General features: G+C 41.7%; 3 protein-coding genes across 8 annotated transcripts in view; 2 read left to right on the top strand and 1 right to left on the bottom strand.

Annotated features, from left to right (window-relative positions):
- Positions 1-328: 328 nt before the first annotated feature.
- On the top strand, positions 329-9,255 carry LOC120740387 (rho GTPase-activating protein 11A-like). Of its 2 annotated transcripts, XM_040042729.1 has the most exons (12): positions 329-1,115; positions 2,061-2,128; positions 2,252-2,348; positions 2,441-2,697; positions 2,805-2,968; positions 3,067-3,207; positions 3,412-3,486; positions 3,899-4,072; positions 4,163-4,292; positions 4,627-4,738; positions 6,987-7,101; positions 7,190-9,255. In XM_040042729.1, exons 1-12 carry the CDS (start codon positions 987-989, stop codon positions 8,671-8,673), a joined length of 2,946 nt encoding a protein of 981 aa, XP_039898663.1. In that variant the 5' UTR covers positions 329-986; the 3' UTR covers positions 8,674-9,255. The 2 variants fall into 2 exon arrangements, with proteins under 2 accessions (XP_039898663.1, XP_039898664.1); XM_040042730.1 differs by lacking the exon at positions 3,412-3,486 and having other exon boundaries at positions 338-1,115.
- Positions 9,256-9,367: 112 nt separating this feature from the next.
- On the top strand, positions 9,368-12,773 carry grem1b (gremlin 1b). Its single transcript, XM_040042738.1, has 2 exons — positions 9,368-11,056; positions 11,464-12,773. The coding sequence occupies exon 2, from the start codon at positions 11,465-11,467 to the stop codon at positions 12,011-12,013; it is 549 nt and encodes a 182-aa protein (XP_039898672.1). The 5' UTR covers positions 9,368-11,056; position 11,464; the 3' UTR covers positions 12,014-12,773.
- Positions 12,774-13,793: 1,020 nt separating this feature from the next.
- The window catches only part of LOC120740386 (formin-1), a 49,439-nt gene continuing 47,293 nt past the window's right edge, over positions 13,794-15,939 (bottom strand). For all 5 annotated transcript variants that reach the window (XM_040042725.1, XM_040042724.1, XM_040042726.1 and 2 more), the window contains 2 exons: positions 15,847-15,928; positions 13,794-15,736 (listed from right to left, as the gene is read on the bottom strand). In XM_040042725.1, coding sequence (XP_039898659.1) covers positions 15,692-15,736; positions 15,847-15,928 — 127 coding nt within the window. In that variant the 3' untranslated portion in view covers positions 13,794-15,691. The remainder of the gene's footprint in view (positions 15,737-15,846; positions 15,929-15,939) is intronic.

Raw genomic sequence — 15,939 nt, 5'->3', positions numbered from 1 at the left:
CTCCTATGATATTGTTGTGTGAAACAAATATGGATCATGTAAGAAATAGTCTAACTGAGATAATTAACAGGGCGGCGTCAAAACTAGGTCATTTCTCTGGTATAAAAACTTTTACAATTCCCAGTCCTTAAAGTCCTTAAAGACTCAGGTGGTGTCAGTAAACATGCTGGTTATTTAAAAGTCAGGTTATATTTAACTAGACATCTTAGACACATCATAAAAGAGGCACTGTCTGTGTACAGGCACGAAAAAGCGGAAATTTCCTTTTCAAATGGTTGACTCATTTAAACTACATGGCCTACCGGTTGATCGCAGCGTCTGCTTGAGTTTTGCTCTGCCTTAACAGAAACTGCACCGCCCAGTGAGGCTGCTCTGGGTGTTAAAACAAACAAAAAAGCAAGCACGTTATTCAAAAGGATTTCAGCCAATCACAGCGGAGAGAGCAGGGAGCGCCGCTGTTTGAATGCATTGCGGAAACAGTGGGCAACCGATGTGAGGAGCGAACCTTATTACAATGCAGTTAGCTAGCTAACGAGTTAAACTTATTTAATTTATAGAGTTTGTTGTTTTACAGGAGGTAGGCCGTTTTAGACCGCGTGCCACTTAGATGCTGTGTCGGTTATTTCAGAGTAGGGGAAAGTCAATGTGTTAACCTAGCTGGCTAATGTTAGCTAGCTAACTGCATCGCAACGTATGCACGAAGTTAACCTTTAGATAAGTGCTCCATAATGTAACTTTAGTCGAGTTGTCTATTCATTAGGACTAAGTAAGGTTATTCTCCATACAGCTGATCAACGGTTGTGTTGCTACAGAGCTTTATGGACGCTTAATATTCACGCTGAGCATGAGTTATCGTCCGGAGGTCTTGGGGAAATTAACAAAGTCAAAGAGGCTGCGGTCAGGCCTGAACTGTTAGAGCTGTGAGTGCGAGTTTGCTGTGGCAGAGATAAGTGATCAGTGCAAAATTTCGAGGTACGTTTGCAAAAATGAGAGTCATGGAGAAAAATGTGATGCGTCTAGTGGCCGTGCAGCACCTCCGCTCAGCGTACGGGATTAAAACAAAGAACTGGAACAAAAACAAAGCGGCCAGCTGCAAGTCAGCAGCCAGCAACTCGGTAAGTTTAAATAAAACGTTTTTACTAATCTTCAACACCACTCACTTGTATTATTTGCAGCGATTCTGAAATGTAGGACTTCATCATAATCGTTGTGTTGGTGTAGTTAGACGACAAATCAGCAAGTTCACACTATTAACCTTGGGCATTGTGTTGGTTAGACTCTTGAATTAATTAGCATATTATTGAAAGCTGACGAGTCCCATTTGTTCGCAGACTGTTGTCACCCAAGCACTGAAGGTGCTTTGTTTGGGTGTTGCCGTCATTGTTCACAGCATAGATTTTGTTAGAGTCTAAAGGCCAGTGTTTTCTTATATAGCTTCATATTTGTGTGGGTTTTAAAATATTTCTTTAATACACACTTTGACATTGTGACGGCACAGATGATTAGATGTAAGTTGCTAAAGTGAATGTCAGTTAATGTGGAAATAACTACTGAAGCCCTCCCCTCTACTTATAAATGGGTTACAGGAGTCACAAGGTTAGTTGCAACACACTTTGACTTTTCAAATGAAGGCTGAACTTCTGCATTTGCACGAATAGTCCCTCTTGTGGATAGAGAATTAATAGAAACAGTCCAACCTTTAGGTCAGAAGGAAGAAGGCAAGTACTAAAGTTCTGCTCTGCTGAAAAAGGCTGGACAGTTTTAAACCAACAAAGTGCCTCTGTGTCGCTCTTAAACTTAGGAATGCTTGGCATCCAGTCAGTCAACTGGTCAAAAGTAATGGCAATTTTGGCAGTGGTTTTGGTCTCTAAGGAAGACCACACTAACTGTATAACCACAGTGTTGCAATGGATGAATATGTGAGTGGCTTGATGCAGCCTATAGATTGTTAGTTTTATTGCAGCAGTATAGCTACGTTTCTGTTCCTCCAACTTTCAAGCCTTGTTGTTAAGTTGTAAAACTGGGCAAACATAATGTTTTATTGTTTATTTTTTCCCCAGACAAAGGTTTTTGGTATGTCCCTGGAGAATTTGCCATATTACAATATGGAATGTGGGAGTGTTCCAAGGTAGGTAATAATGCATATTTTAGGCTATTCAAACTTGCAGCTGGCAAGTTGTTTCATGTCCCATCTTGTGCATTTTATACTAATGATTTTTTTTGTTTTTGTGTTTTTTTTAACTGCCCTTAGTTTTCTGGTTGATGCGTGCATGAGGCTGCTAGCACAGATTGACACAGAGGGCCTGTTCAGAAAATCAGGCTCTGTTGTTCGTCTGAAAGCACTCAGGGTGAGTGATGGCTGAAGCTGACCTCGCTTTCACCGAGTGACCTTGACACTGGGGACTGTCTAACACAACAGAGCTGTGTTTTGTCTGTCCAGGCAAAATTGGATGTGGGTGAAGAGTGCCTATCTACTGCTCTTCCCTGCGATGTGGCGGGTCTGGTGAAGCAGTTTTTCCGTGAGTTACCGGAGCCCGTGCTTCCCACAGAGCTGCAGGAAGCCTTCTTCAAGGCTCAGCAGCTCCCAAATGAGGAGGAGAGGACCTCTGCCACCATGTTGCTGTCTTGTGTTTTGCCAGACAGGAACTTATGTGTGCTGCGTTATTTTTTTGACTTTCTTTACAATGTATCTAAAAGGTAAGTTAACGTAAAACCACCTTTTTTCAAATTCTCTTTATGCTATTTATTACATAATACTTTTATATTTAAAGAATTGATATTTTACTGTTACTGCTTTATCACAGGAGTGCAGAGAATAAGATGGATAGCAGTAACTTGTCTGTAATCTTGGCACCCAACCTCCTCCACTCTGGTGATGGCACAGAGAAGATGAACGCCAACACTGAGAAACGCCTCAAACTGCAGGCCGCTGTAGTCCAGCGTTTCATAGAGAATGCTCACAGCTTTGGTATGACCTGAGGCGCTGATCTTAAAAGCATTTCTTCTGTATGTCAGGTTTCACTCTTCTGTTTTACCTCTAAATATTTGACTGTCTGTGCATTGAAGGTGTGTTACCAAAGTTTCTTCAAGACAAAGTTCCTGCCATGATGGGCTGTGAGGCAGGGGTTCTGTCTCCTGCTCATGATGAACTAGAAGAGCCGGAGCTGAACTCGGGAATGAAGAGGAAAGGCAGGCGCAGCTTGGGTGGTAAGGCTATATCAGATTTACAGTAATTCTTTGCTTATTGGTACAATATGTGAATATTTGTAGTTTCAGTTCAACTGGAATATGTCATTGAAGACATCAGACAAATGCAAGTGAAAGTAAGCACTGCATTGCAGTGCATGTTATTCAATAATGTTATTTTTAAACTGCTGTAGTCAGTAAATGTGTATTTGGCTCATATTTCAGATGTGGTCAATGGTGCACTGAATAAGATAAAAACTAATAGAACACCCACAAATGTCCCCCACACAGACAGTCTTGGTATGTACCGTGGTCAGACGGGGTAATGTTGCTTGCCATGTAGCATGATAAAACTGTAGTAATCCATCTGCTATACAAAAGAAACGACAAGCTAAAATTTCCTTAATAAAATAAATAAATCTGGGAACATATTTGATTTCGTGCTTAAATCTTCTTTTGCACTTGGATTAAAGCAGTTTGCATCTACCGTGATAATGAATGAATAATGCACAGGCTTGCTTGATTGGCTTTTCACTCTTCGGCCTTTTTTTTTTTTTTTTTGCATCAATGATTTTTTTTTTTTATTTATTTATTTATTTTATTTTTTTACAAGCTTCTGCCAATATTTCTGAGTCCTTTTGGCATGTTTTCAAATGGAAATGATCAAATCCTGCATGTGTGAAGACATTAATTCTTCTGTGATTTTTGCCAGTCTTTTCTTCTGCAACTCCTGTGATTTCAACACCAGCCTCCAAGCGAAAACTTCCTCTGGAGTCTGGCAGCTCTTTTGGCTTTTCAAACAAGAAACGTAGATCTGTCAAAAAGAACCTTGGGATAGAATTGCTTCCTAATATTTTGTTCAACGGGCCCTCCACACCTGGATCAGGTAGTAAAGAATGTTTAATTACTGGGCATAAACTGCTATGGTATCTCTTGATCTTAATACAGCTTTAATTTTCCTCCTTAAATATTGTAGCCTGCAGTACTTCGGGGATGCTGGATTCTTCCCAAAATGTCCTGTCGTCAGCAGGGAGGTCTAGAAGGCAACCGACCACATCTGCAAGGAAGAAGAGCCGACGACTCAGCAGCAGACACCTTATCAACAGGTACAGATGTGATCATTCATTTCTCACTTTTGTTGCTTTTTCTATTTAAAATCATGTAAAGTAGAGGCGGGCAATTCATTTTCTAAGTGGCAACATGAGAAACTGGGACTGTTGTGAAGGGCAGCACCAATAAGCTGAACTATGTATTCATTTTCTCTTTGATTATCGGTGTAGCCCTCCACAACAGTCCCAATTTCAAATGTTGCCATTTGGGAAAATGAATTTCCCACCCCTCATCCAAAGGAAGATACACTTGTAAAGCCTTAGCCTTTAATCTAAAGGCTATCCCCAGCTTATCTTGCTAATAATTGTTTTATTTATTTATCCTTTTCAGAGTTGAGTCTGGAAAGGCTGGTTGCTTTTCTCCTAAAACAAGCAAAAAAGAAGCTCCACACAAGTCCCTGCGCTTGCGTTTTAGCCTCGGGGGGAAGAGCAGCAAAGACGCTGTAAGTGTGTTGGCCTGATGGAAATCAACCACTTCTCTGGTTTTCCCATAAACACTGAAAGATTAGTCAAGTGCATTCATGCATAATCTGCAATTAATACATTTGCACATGAGGAGTAATGTGGCATGTATTTGTGCACAGTAGCACTTTTTTATTGTTGTTTTTAATGTTCTAAGTTTACTTAAAGTGACTAACTCTAAAACAAGTAATCCATGCAGGACTTTAAAGGTAATCGTAATTGTAATATGATGTAATATTACTGACCAAATTGTGATATTTGCATGGTACCAAACAATAGAATGGTGTTTGTTATGCTTAGATTTCAGTGATTTTACTACACTAAGCACTCAGGTGGACGAATGTTAAAATAAATATATATATATATATATTTTTTTTTTTTTTTTTAGGGGTGCAACGATACACAAAATTCACGGTTCGGTTCGGTACTTTGGTGTCACGGTTCGATATTTTTTCGATACAAAAAAAAATGTTCATGCCTTTTTAATTTGTCATTTATTAAAATTATAAATATATATTTTAACTCAAAAGTACAGTTTTTAAATTTAACCCTTGTGCATGTTTTTTATTTTGACAGCACCTGCGGACCACTTATGTGCAGCCCTGGTTATATAGCTCATCATATTGCAGCCACAGAAATTCTTTTGTCCATGAAACCATAAAGCTGCACTTTCTTTTTGCCTTATAGTCTGATTTGTCATAACTTTTCCGTTTTGTGGTAAGCTTTTCTTTGGCTGTCACTTCTTCACCCTGACCTGTCTTATTTGGCTCAGCAGAACTGAAATGCTTTTACACGCTCACTCACATAAGCTCAGCGATTCTCTGCGCGATCAACCTCTCACATGTTTAAGCTGCGGGAGATTTCACTTGTCATGTTTGCATAGTAAGCTAACGATTGATAAGACGATGTCAGAGGAATTGGTGCACAAATTATCATCACTCACAGATCAGTGCTGTCGCTCTCTATACACAGTTCGCACGATTGCAAAGGGAAAGCAAAAAAACAAGCGCAAATTCAAACGCGATTTCAATATGTCACATATTGACAGTGGCTCACCGATGCCAATGACATAATTACCCAGCTACATTTCCGAAAGAATGCAAAAGCATTGACATATATTTTTCCTTCCTACAATAGCCGGACGGGCAGGGCAGAGATAGATTTTGGTAGCCCGACTGGAAAAATCGCTAGCCCCAGGACGTCGGGCTAGCGATATTGCAAGCCCTGTATCTGATTGAGGAATCACTCATCTTTGTCTTTGCACTAGGATGATGTCAGCGTAAATGTGCAGTCATATTCGTTGTGTTCCCACTAGTGCTTTCAGGTTAATCTTGTTGAAAGGACCTTAACGCCACAACATGGCAAATCTCCGTTAACGAGCTACCGCCGATCGCCCCGTGCATGGGGCTAGACGGCCAACACGTTAACGAGCTAACTGCGCTAACACACTAGTTCCCACCCATGTAATTGAGCATTGCTGGCACATCCAACATACTGTTTTACTTTAGTCCATGACTCGCTTACCTTCAGGGTCATACGTCACATGAAAACCAAAATAATTCCAAACGCCAGATCTGAATGAGGGTGGGGGAGGTCCAAGTTGCAAGGAGAGCTTAACTTCTGTCTCGCTAGCTTGCCCTGCGCTCTTCCTTCTGACCATGCTGTCTGTGTTGAACGCTCAGTGAATCTGCGTTCGACTACTCCGCCTAGGCTGCACTGTCGAGCCTAGGCGGAGTAGTCGAACGCAGATTCACTGAGCGTTCAACACAGACAGCATCGTCAGAAGGAAAGTTGATAAAATAAATTACAAATTTTGTATTGTTCGATACATATGCATACCGAACCGAAAGCACTGTATCGAACGGTTCAATATCGATACGAATATCGTTGCACCCCATATATATATATATATATATATATATATATATATATATATATATATATATAATAAGTAACCGGTGTTTGAGTACATTGTGTAGGCTGTTTAAGGCTCTATACTAATGCTTTATAGTCATTTGTGTATTCTTGATTTAATAAAAACTTTTAAAAAAATCAAATGGATTGTTTCTTCTGAGTGATTTTTATCATCCTCTGAAGAACTAACCGCAAAAGTCATGATATTAACATCTTAATGTTACTTTTTGGTTTTTTTCTGTGGGATCCTTTTTAACAAAATACTACTCTGACATTTCACCCTCTTTCATTTCTCATTTCATGCTGCTCATAAAGGCTTCTGAGTCCATTGGTTTGCGACTTGCCAAACAGGAGAGCACCACCAGTTTCCGTTTCACCAAAGAGACAGAGTTCATTCCATCAGTTCAGCCTGGAAAAACTGAATCCAAGAGTAAGTACCAGACAGCTGAACTTTATGCTTAAAATAAAATATTAAATCTTCTTGTCATGTAATGCATATCAAAAATGTACCTTTCCAGGCTCCAAGTTCATTAGTAAGTCTGAAGACAACTTGCTGACGCCCAGATGTGACTTAAATGCCCAGCGAAGCTTGTGGTGTGCGGAGACGCCCGTAGGAGCCCAGGCCTTGAGCGGCGGGTCTTTCACGGATACTCCAATGAACCTGTGCCTTAAAAGCAGCTACATGTCTGAGCCCGCCATCGTCGTGTCCAAGCCCCCAGCAGTAAGCAGCCTTCCCATGAAGTTGTGTTGTGCTTCCAGTGCAGAGAGCCTCGAGAGCGAGAGCTCAATCCCTGAAGCCCAGAGACAAACCGGTCCCACCCTGCTGAAAATCAAGAAGGCCTTCTCAGAGTCTGGAAGTGATCTCCAGGCTGTCATACAGGAGTCCCGCAAAGCCTCAGGAGCAAGTATTTCAAAACCATCCAACATGATCACAGATCCTCCTCCAGAGACTTCAACAGCCAAATCTCTGTCTGTGCCAAGTGAAGCCCCCAGCTTCTGTATGCAGCAGAGCCTTCTGGCTAATGAACAGAACATTACTTTTGGCCAGATTGAAATTGCTGCTTTGTCTCCTTTGCATATTGATAGTGTAGTTCTTGAGGCTGCTGAATCCCACAGCCCAGTCATCCAGGATGAGAAAGGTTCTCTCTGTGCTGCTCCTGCTGGTGGGAATAACAGCTTCACAGTAGGAGCAGGAGAAAGGGAGATGGAGGAGATGAACTGCAGCAAGTTGATTGATGCTCTGGATATCCAAAGTCCTGCTCACTTCAGACTAGGTGTCTCTTCTGGACGGCAGTCAACTCCATACAAACCAGGTCTTGAACTCCGAAAGGAGTTTGTTACACCACCTAAAACTGACGCTGTAGTCAGTGTGTTACATGACAAGAAGGAACTTTCTCCAGAGATTGGTACCAAAGTCCAAAAACAACCAACGTTTTCATCACACAGTCAGGAGGCTGAAAAGCGTCGTGTGGCAGACCACATTCAGCACTTCAACAAGCTCACCATTTATTCTCCCACAGGCTCAAAGAGCAATCAGATCAAGTCACCGCTTAAATTCCACCGCACCCCTGTGCGTCAGACTGTTCGCAGGATTAACTCTCTCATGGGAGAGAGCAGGAAACCTGTTAGAAATGCAGGTACCATCACCAACCAGCGTGGACAAGTAGCAAAGGCTGTGAGTCTAGAGAGTGGCCTTTCCCCTCACCCAAAACTTCAACCTCACCACGGAGAACACGAGGTGCCATCCAGCCGCACGTGCCCTTTACAGAAGCCCCCTCCAGTGCCTCCAAAAAAGTCACGCACCAAGTCCTGTGCGCTGGGCGACGTGACCAACAAGGTCCAATCAAAGACCCAAGTGGACTGCTCAACCAATGAGCCATCAGGAGCTCAGAAGCCTCTGCAGCAGCTAGCTGGGAAGGACATGAACTATTACAGAGGTTCACCCAGAAACCCTCTCAACCAAGGAAGGCTGCTGTCTGCTACGAAGCCTGTCGATTTATAGTGAATATCCATTTGGCCTCTTCTCTCCTTTAACTATGCAGGTGTCTGCTGAGAGTGATGTTAAACGTCCTAACCTATTCATGTTTTCAGGGTCTTAAATTATTGTCAGCTGTCTAGATGCTGTTTGTGTTATTTTAGGGCCTTATTGGGAGATTTTTGTATGCCTTTTGTTTTACTTCAGTAAAACCAATTTAGAAGTTAAGATGTCGACACATATCAGCCTATAAGATTACGTTTAGTTAGTAGTGTGCAGGCTAAATTGTGTAAAATGTGATTGGTGTGACTGGGATGTTTTGATTGAGTCATTTTATTTATGCCCTTTTAATGTTAGGTAGATGTTTGGGGGGGACTTGACTGAAGTGAAAGCTATTCTTTTTTTTATTCCATATTATTTTCTTATTGTCATGTCTTGAACAGGGGAAGAAAACATGCACCTTTGTTGGATTTTGTGGGGAGGAAAAAAAGCAAACAGTGTTCATGAAATCACATGTCTATTGCAGGCCATTGTTTTTCAAGTCTTCAGCTATTTTTCTTTTCTTTTTTTGTGCTAACTGCATCAGACGAATAAAGTCAAACAACATGATTTGTTTTGTGGTTGAATAATTTTTGGACTCCGTGCAACCACCAGGGGGAGTGCTACAGCTACTGCAGACAGCTGCAAAGTGAGATACGGCTGCACTGGGATGTTAGTGCAGGCCTCCAGAATGTGTCAGCTGGAAGTTTAGAGTGTTTACACTAACTTGTTGAAGATCTATCCAGATTTAAAATATATTACTTGAGAAATATATCACTTTATTTACAACATTTATTTAAACGTAGTTGAGTTTATATAAAGATTTAAAAAACCGGTTACTATTTTTATTTTATTTTTTTGTCCAACATTTTATTTTTTGAGTCAGCAATCTGACTCAAACTGAGAACTAAAGCCCCAGATACTATTAAAAATGTAACATTATGTACTTGACTAACCCGGCATGAAGAAAGCAAATTGACATTGTATCCCCCCCTGCAGATTCGGAAGCCTTTCCCGATCGGGTGAGGGTTAAAATCATTCCTGGAGATTTATTCCTCAGCCCATTTGGAAGCTTGCCATCCTTCATGTGTGTGAGGTATGACTGGACCTGGGGCAGAATGCCACGCTTTAATCTCATGTTGCACTGACCGGAGCGCATGGTCTTTTGGGGGGTTGTTGACTCATGACGTTGTCATGACCCCTAAATACGTCAGATTGGGCAATGTAATAAGCAGATGGGTTTATGCTGGGGGAAGGTGGTGCGGCTACTTGTCAGCTTCCTTAAAGTTCCCCTTCACAGGGCTGGAATGGTTAAGAAAACTTTAGGGATGCCAGGTTTTTGACAATAAATAAATAAAAATCTGTCAACTGGGTCATTTTAGAGTCACGTCAGCAATTTCTAAAACCATTTACTTTTTAAAAAACAAACAAACGTTTATGCCTTCAATAATGCCAAACATGAAGGATACAACATCATCTATGAGACTAATCCCAAACTTCCTCTTGAAGATGACTGATTTAAAAAAAAACAAAAAACCACACAAAACAATTGAGCTGATAAAATATGGACTAAGCCGAGATCACGTGACTCGTTTGGGTCATAAATGAACAGGTATTAGTGAAATGATTAAACATATACTCTGGCTTAGGCTACACCACTGCGCTTTTTCTGCGATTGTACGAAGCAATGCAATTTTAAAAAAAAATGCCTTTAATGATTTTTGTTTTTCTCAGGTCTGTGATACATGAAGAGCTGCCCTTATTTCAGGCTGGACGTCTATCACCCTGCTGAATGGATGGAAATGGAGTTCGACTAACTGGTGTCACAGGTGCTGCATTTTGGCTCATCTTTTAAAGTTTGTCTGTAACTGCATTTGTTTGCTTTAGCAGCTCGAACTCCGCTTTTCATTTATAGTTGCACATTTACATATAATGCACCGTATTATGGTCGTGTCTTCTTGAAACATGTAAACAAAAACAAACAAACAAAAATCGCACTTTTACTTTTTTCCCCAGTACGCACTCAGCTCCCTCTCCCTCCCTGCCTGCCTTCTTTCACTGTTTCTCGGTTGTCTGTGGGCTAAGGGAAACTGTTGAGGGGGCGGATAGTCTTGATTTTCTCTACATCGTGCTTAGCCAATAACTGCTGTGCACATCTCAGCTGGCAGACATTTAAAAGGGAGACAGTCCGGCGCTGTAGCAATTTGTATTAAACCCCCTGGCCCCTGTCTATGGAGCGCTTAGTCTCCCACCCATCCACAGTCCCACCAGTGCACAGTCGACACCAGTAGGTACCTATCATCTCGAAAGGTGCCGCAGTGAAGCTCGAGGACCAGATCATCGCACTTGTAGCAGCAGTGTTGCATAGCAGGTATTTCTATTTGTTTTTTAAACATCATGATATATAACTTATAGAAATGGTAAAACTGCATGCTTTTCTATCTCTTGCTGCGCAAGTGTGGAGCCACTAACGGTTTACAGGACATGTGACATGGTTTATTACTGTTTTTAGATAAATTCGGCAGGAATATTTTGGAGAATGGATAATTATGGGAACATAATTATATTATTCTGTCATTTATTTGGACTGAGGTGACTCAAATGAATGACTGCTTTTAAACTTCAGCCTCCTTTTCATGTTGTTTCAACAAAGAAGAAATGGGGGAAAAAATTCCCTCGGTGCGTTTTTACGCAGCGTAAAAACTATGACAGCTGTGGGTAACCCATGCAGAGCCGAAAACTGTGTGAGTGACGAATTATTTTCTTTTTCTCTACAAGGATGGCCAACTCCACGCGTATCTTCTACAGTATGGTTTTCATCATTGGGCTGCTCTCCTCTCCGGTGGATTCAAAAAGAAACAGAGGTTCACAAGGCGCCATTCCTCATCCTGACAAAAGCAACCCCAACGAATCGGAGCAGCAACCGCAGACTCCGCAAGCGGGCTCGGGTTCTCGCCAGAGGCCGGGCTCATCCTCACCCGCCGACGAAGTGCTGGAGTCCAGCCAGGAAGCTCTACATGTGACGGAGCGCCAGTATTTGAAACGGGACTGGTGCAAAACACAACCTCTCAAACAGACCATCCACGAGGAGGGCTGCGTCAGCCGCACCATCATCAACCGCTTCTGTTACGGACAGTGCAACTCCTTCTACATCCCCAGGCACATCCGGAGGGAGGAGGGCGCCTTCCAGTCCTGTTCGTTTTGTAAACCGAAGCGTTTTACCACCATGACTTTCACATTGAACTGTCCGGACCAGCAGCCGCCCACCAAGAAGAAGCGCATCCAGCGCGTCAAACAGTGTCGCTGCATATCCATAGACCTGGACTAAAACACAGCGATTATGTGTGTGTGTTTCATGTCTTCTCCTTTTTCTTCTCCTTCTTCTTCTTAGTGGACTTGATAGCTGTCTCACAGCCAAGAAATTGTGCTCGTCTCCATCTGGAGATAAGCACCGCACACGCTGATACTTACGTCTCTCCTGTACAGCACGTGAGCCAATATGGACATGCAACTTAAAACAAAATAAAAAAAAAAAACGTCAAAAGCAACTTGTTACACATCACCAGACTAAAAAAAAAAGATCACTGCACGGAAACTCTTACTTGGAATGGGCATGCTTTACGCACGGCTTCCTCGCCCCCACAGGACTGCAGAACACCGGTTTTATTTAACTGCTCCAAAACAGTCCTTGTGACTGTTAAACGTCTCCGTCCATCCTGCATTTTACGCATATGTGTTTGCTAAACTGGATGTTTCCACTGTGTGGAATTTGATAGGCGAACGACTTTATTTGTAAAAGGAGAAAAATGATTTTATTTCGATATTTCAAGAATCGTTCAAGGTTAACCTAATTGATTTCTGTGAATTTCGAAGTCCATTAGTGAAGTTTTCTATTTTTTTGAAGTTGTGAGCTTACTCAAATATAGAAACTATGGCTTCTGAAGTTAGTTTAAATGGAAGTGTACAGTGGTGGCTTATACATTACCGAGGTGAAATAGTTGTAAAATGTTAAGCCATTTTTGATGTAACCCATTTGTTTATTCATTTGATTAAATTATCCACGAAAACTAAATAAATGGATGCTGGAATACTGCGAAAATTATCTGCTGTGTTTAAAAACAAAAACCAAAAACAAAAAAGCTGAATCCCTCCATTCACCGTTTCCTGCTCCCCTCCTGCACTGAGCCAGGATCTTACAGAGTTACTCGCATTCAGACCCTGGAATATATTTTAAAGTCCGTTTTGGAAAAAAAGCTGCAAGTCAGCTATTCCAGCGATCTACTGAAATGATGGGATTCAATTTCACCGCATCTGGTTACAAGGCTCGCAAATCTGTCAGGTTCTTAAGGGAATTCTCAAGTGTAAATGAAAAGATGTTCTACTAAATGAACATATTTATAAATACGTGGGTGATGGGGGAAAGATTTTAGAATTAGAGGCTTTGTTCTTTAGCCAGTCTACAATAAATACGACTGATGTATTCAGTCACAGTTTGCATTACTTTGGTTCACATAGATGTCAGTTACAGTTGAGGGAGGTCCCAACATTTCATTAAAAAAAAAGGAAAAAAAAATCATTTGGAAATTTTCTGATTCTTATTTGATCAACAAAGTATTTTTTTAATGAATATGTAATAACAGTTTTAAATCTCATTCAAATTATTAAAACACCAACCTCATTCAATTTTACATCCATTAGACCGATGTTATGAGAATTTCCTCCCAATTATTTTATTTCAGGAGATTTCCAGGAACTGGCACAACTTCTGACTCACAGTTTATTGAACAGTCTGGCTGAATTATGAATCATCGAATGACTCAGGTTCCTTACATAAATATCACATTTTCACAGCGCGGGCCTAAATCGAGGCGTTGACAGCAGAAAACTGAAAGAAGCCGCATTAACATCTCTTTCAAAGTCCACGTCTTCGTCCAAAATAAGCCCCACTTATTCAGCATCCCACAGTTTATTTCTTGAAATTTAAAACAATTCCATAAAATTACAAAGCATTCACATGAGAGCTACTGAAGGTCACATGAACCAACATACATACAGTAGAGGCTACAGCAATTCCTTGGTCAGCATCTGCTCGTTTTCTTTATTTTTTCTGTTTCTGGTTTTGTTTTTCCAACCCCTCTGGAGTAAAATATAGCAGTTTTAAAGTTTCAACTTATATAGATTTGTATACAAAATAAATGGCACAAGTGAAAGACTTTGGAGGGTAAAAACAAGTAATCGATCAAAGGGGCAGTTTATGGATAGGTGTGACGATGGAAATCTGAGGTATAACATCTCGCATGGCTCCAGGTGATCATCTTAAATGTTCTCAGTACCCAAAATACAGTCATCATTACTCCAAAATATAAACATTAAACTTTCTGTCTTTATTCTGTGCAAAGCACTCGACTTCCATGAGCACGCTGGAAATCTTTACAACATACATTAAAAAAAAAACAAAACCCATGAATCAACTGACCTATCAAGCAACTTCTTAGTCAATTCAGTTACCAATCAAAATATACAAAACAAAGCTGGTTTTTTTTTTTTCTTTTTGGGAGGGGGGGGGGGGGGGGGGCGGGGGGGCATAAAATAATTATTTTGTTACATAAATACAATTTTCTTTAGTGATACAGGAGCATAGCTACATCTTACATTAGTGAAAATAAAGCATGATTTTATTACACTTTCTATTTGTTCAAAAATAAAATAAGATTTCATCATGAAGAAATATAATTTATACATTTTCTAACGGGAAACGTTACTCTTGCATAGGAAAAAGGAGGTGCAAAACAGTGAAAGACAGCTGCAAAAACAACGCATGCGGTCAGCATGGGGGGTAAAACGACGCGCAGCAACATACAGCTAAAGCAAGCAGCTTAAAACTGTGTTGGGACAACGTCATGTACAGCATTCACTGAAGGATTAATAAGTTCTCTTTAAAACTGCAGGTGAGCGCCAAAACCTGTTGTGTCATTCAAAACTATTACTATTATTTTTTCTAAGTCCAATTTTGTGTGAGCCGAGGCTCCGGGCCACATTTGTTGCCAGCTTCTGCTCTCCTCTGGCCGTCACCCAGGAGAGGTCAGTCTGGTGCAGTGCAACACGCAATACAGCAAAACCTCACATTCTTACACATAGGCCCCCCCGCCCCTTTTAAACACGCACTCAACTTATAGACAATTTCTACACGACGTGTCTTCGTCCGCACTTAAAGCCCAGCATAGATAATCCATCATATTTCCCAAAGCTGTACAGTCCCTGCCAGTTCTACTACATGACATATTTACAAGACTTTTAATGAGCCGTGGTGAATGAAAAGCTACCCGCTACAGCGAAAGACACAGGAAAGTTCTTTCTCCCTGCTCCAAGTGAGAGATCTGTTTTGTCAACAGTGATTTTTTTTTTTCTTACCCCTCCCAGCAGACACTTGCAGTAAAGCCATATCTGTCTGTAGGTCGACAACAACGTCTAAGAAGCACAGCCCGCGCTGGGGCATCGTTTTAACACATACGCCATCTGATACAGTTTGGAAAAGAAACTGTTTCTTGTGCTTCGGAAGAGGTCCAGAAGGACGCTTGAGGATGTGTCAGCTGGCTCTGCTGTGCATCCCGCTGAACCCTGGAGACCTTTCACAAGCTGGGCACTCAGGGGTCACGCCATGCTGCATGAATGAGGTCAACCCTTTGGCCTTTATGACTCCCCTCGCTGCGGCTGCGGCGGCCAATCGTCTTCGCTAACTGGGGTTGTGCCAAAACAGCCTCGAAGCGAAGGCGGTGGAGAACAGGGGGAGGGGAGGGGATGTCCAGTGCTGTTAGTGGGGCACAGATACGGTAGTGGGAGTAGTAAAAGTCTGACCATGTTTTATTGTGAGTCCGTACGGTGAACAGAGGGTAGGGTCCAGTGCTGCTGAGGCAGGTGGTAACTGCAGGATGGATGGGCCCCTGCACCCTTCCTGGCGCACCACCGCCGGTCCGTGCTTCTTCTGCTCTGCCACTTATCATTCTGCTCAGCTGGAGGACACGCTGGCTTCCTTCTGTCGCAGCCTCTCCTTCTGTTGGCAAGAACCACAAAAAGATTCAGCGTATCGATTTCAGCTGCGACACAAGAAAGAGCGGCTTCTGGGAAATTCCATTTGGTCTCTGAATACAGATCAGCTCTTACCAGACTGTTGGCATTGATCTTCTTGGTTTCGACTCTCTTCTCTGCTGTGATCTTCTTGATGTTTTCTTGGGCTTCCTTCAACCTATGGAAAGA

The sequence above is a fragment of the Simochromis diagramma genome, unplaced genomic scaffold (assembly GCF_900408965.1).
Source record: "Simochromis diagramma unplaced genomic scaffold, fSimDia1.1 OVJJ01000304.1, whole genome shotgun sequence".
NCBI classification, from domain to species: Eukaryota; Metazoa; Chordata; class Actinopteri; order Cichliformes; family Cichlidae; genus Simochromis; species Simochromis diagramma.
The sequence above is the reverse complement of the archived record's forward strand: the minus strand, read 5'-3'. Positions and strand labels throughout refer to the sequence as shown.

Excerpts from the sequence above, each read along its gene's own strand:
- LOC120740387 (XM_040042729.1), top strand. The coding sequence starts at position 987 with ATGAGAGTCATGGAGAAAAATGTGATGCGTCTAGTGGCCGTGCAGCAC. Across the intron at positions 3,487-3,898 it reads CCCCCACACAGACAGTCTTG|TCTTTTCTTCTGCAACTCCT; the intron begins GTATGTACCGTG and ends GATTTTTGCCAG. Across the intron at positions 7,102-7,189 it reads TGGAAAAACTGAATCCAAGA|GCTCCAAGTTCATTAGTAAG; the intron begins GTAAGTACCAGA and ends GTACCTTTCCAG.
- grem1b (XM_040042738.1), top strand. The coding sequence starts at position 11,465 with ATGGCCAACTCCACGCGTATCTTCTACAGTATGGTTTTCATCATTGGG.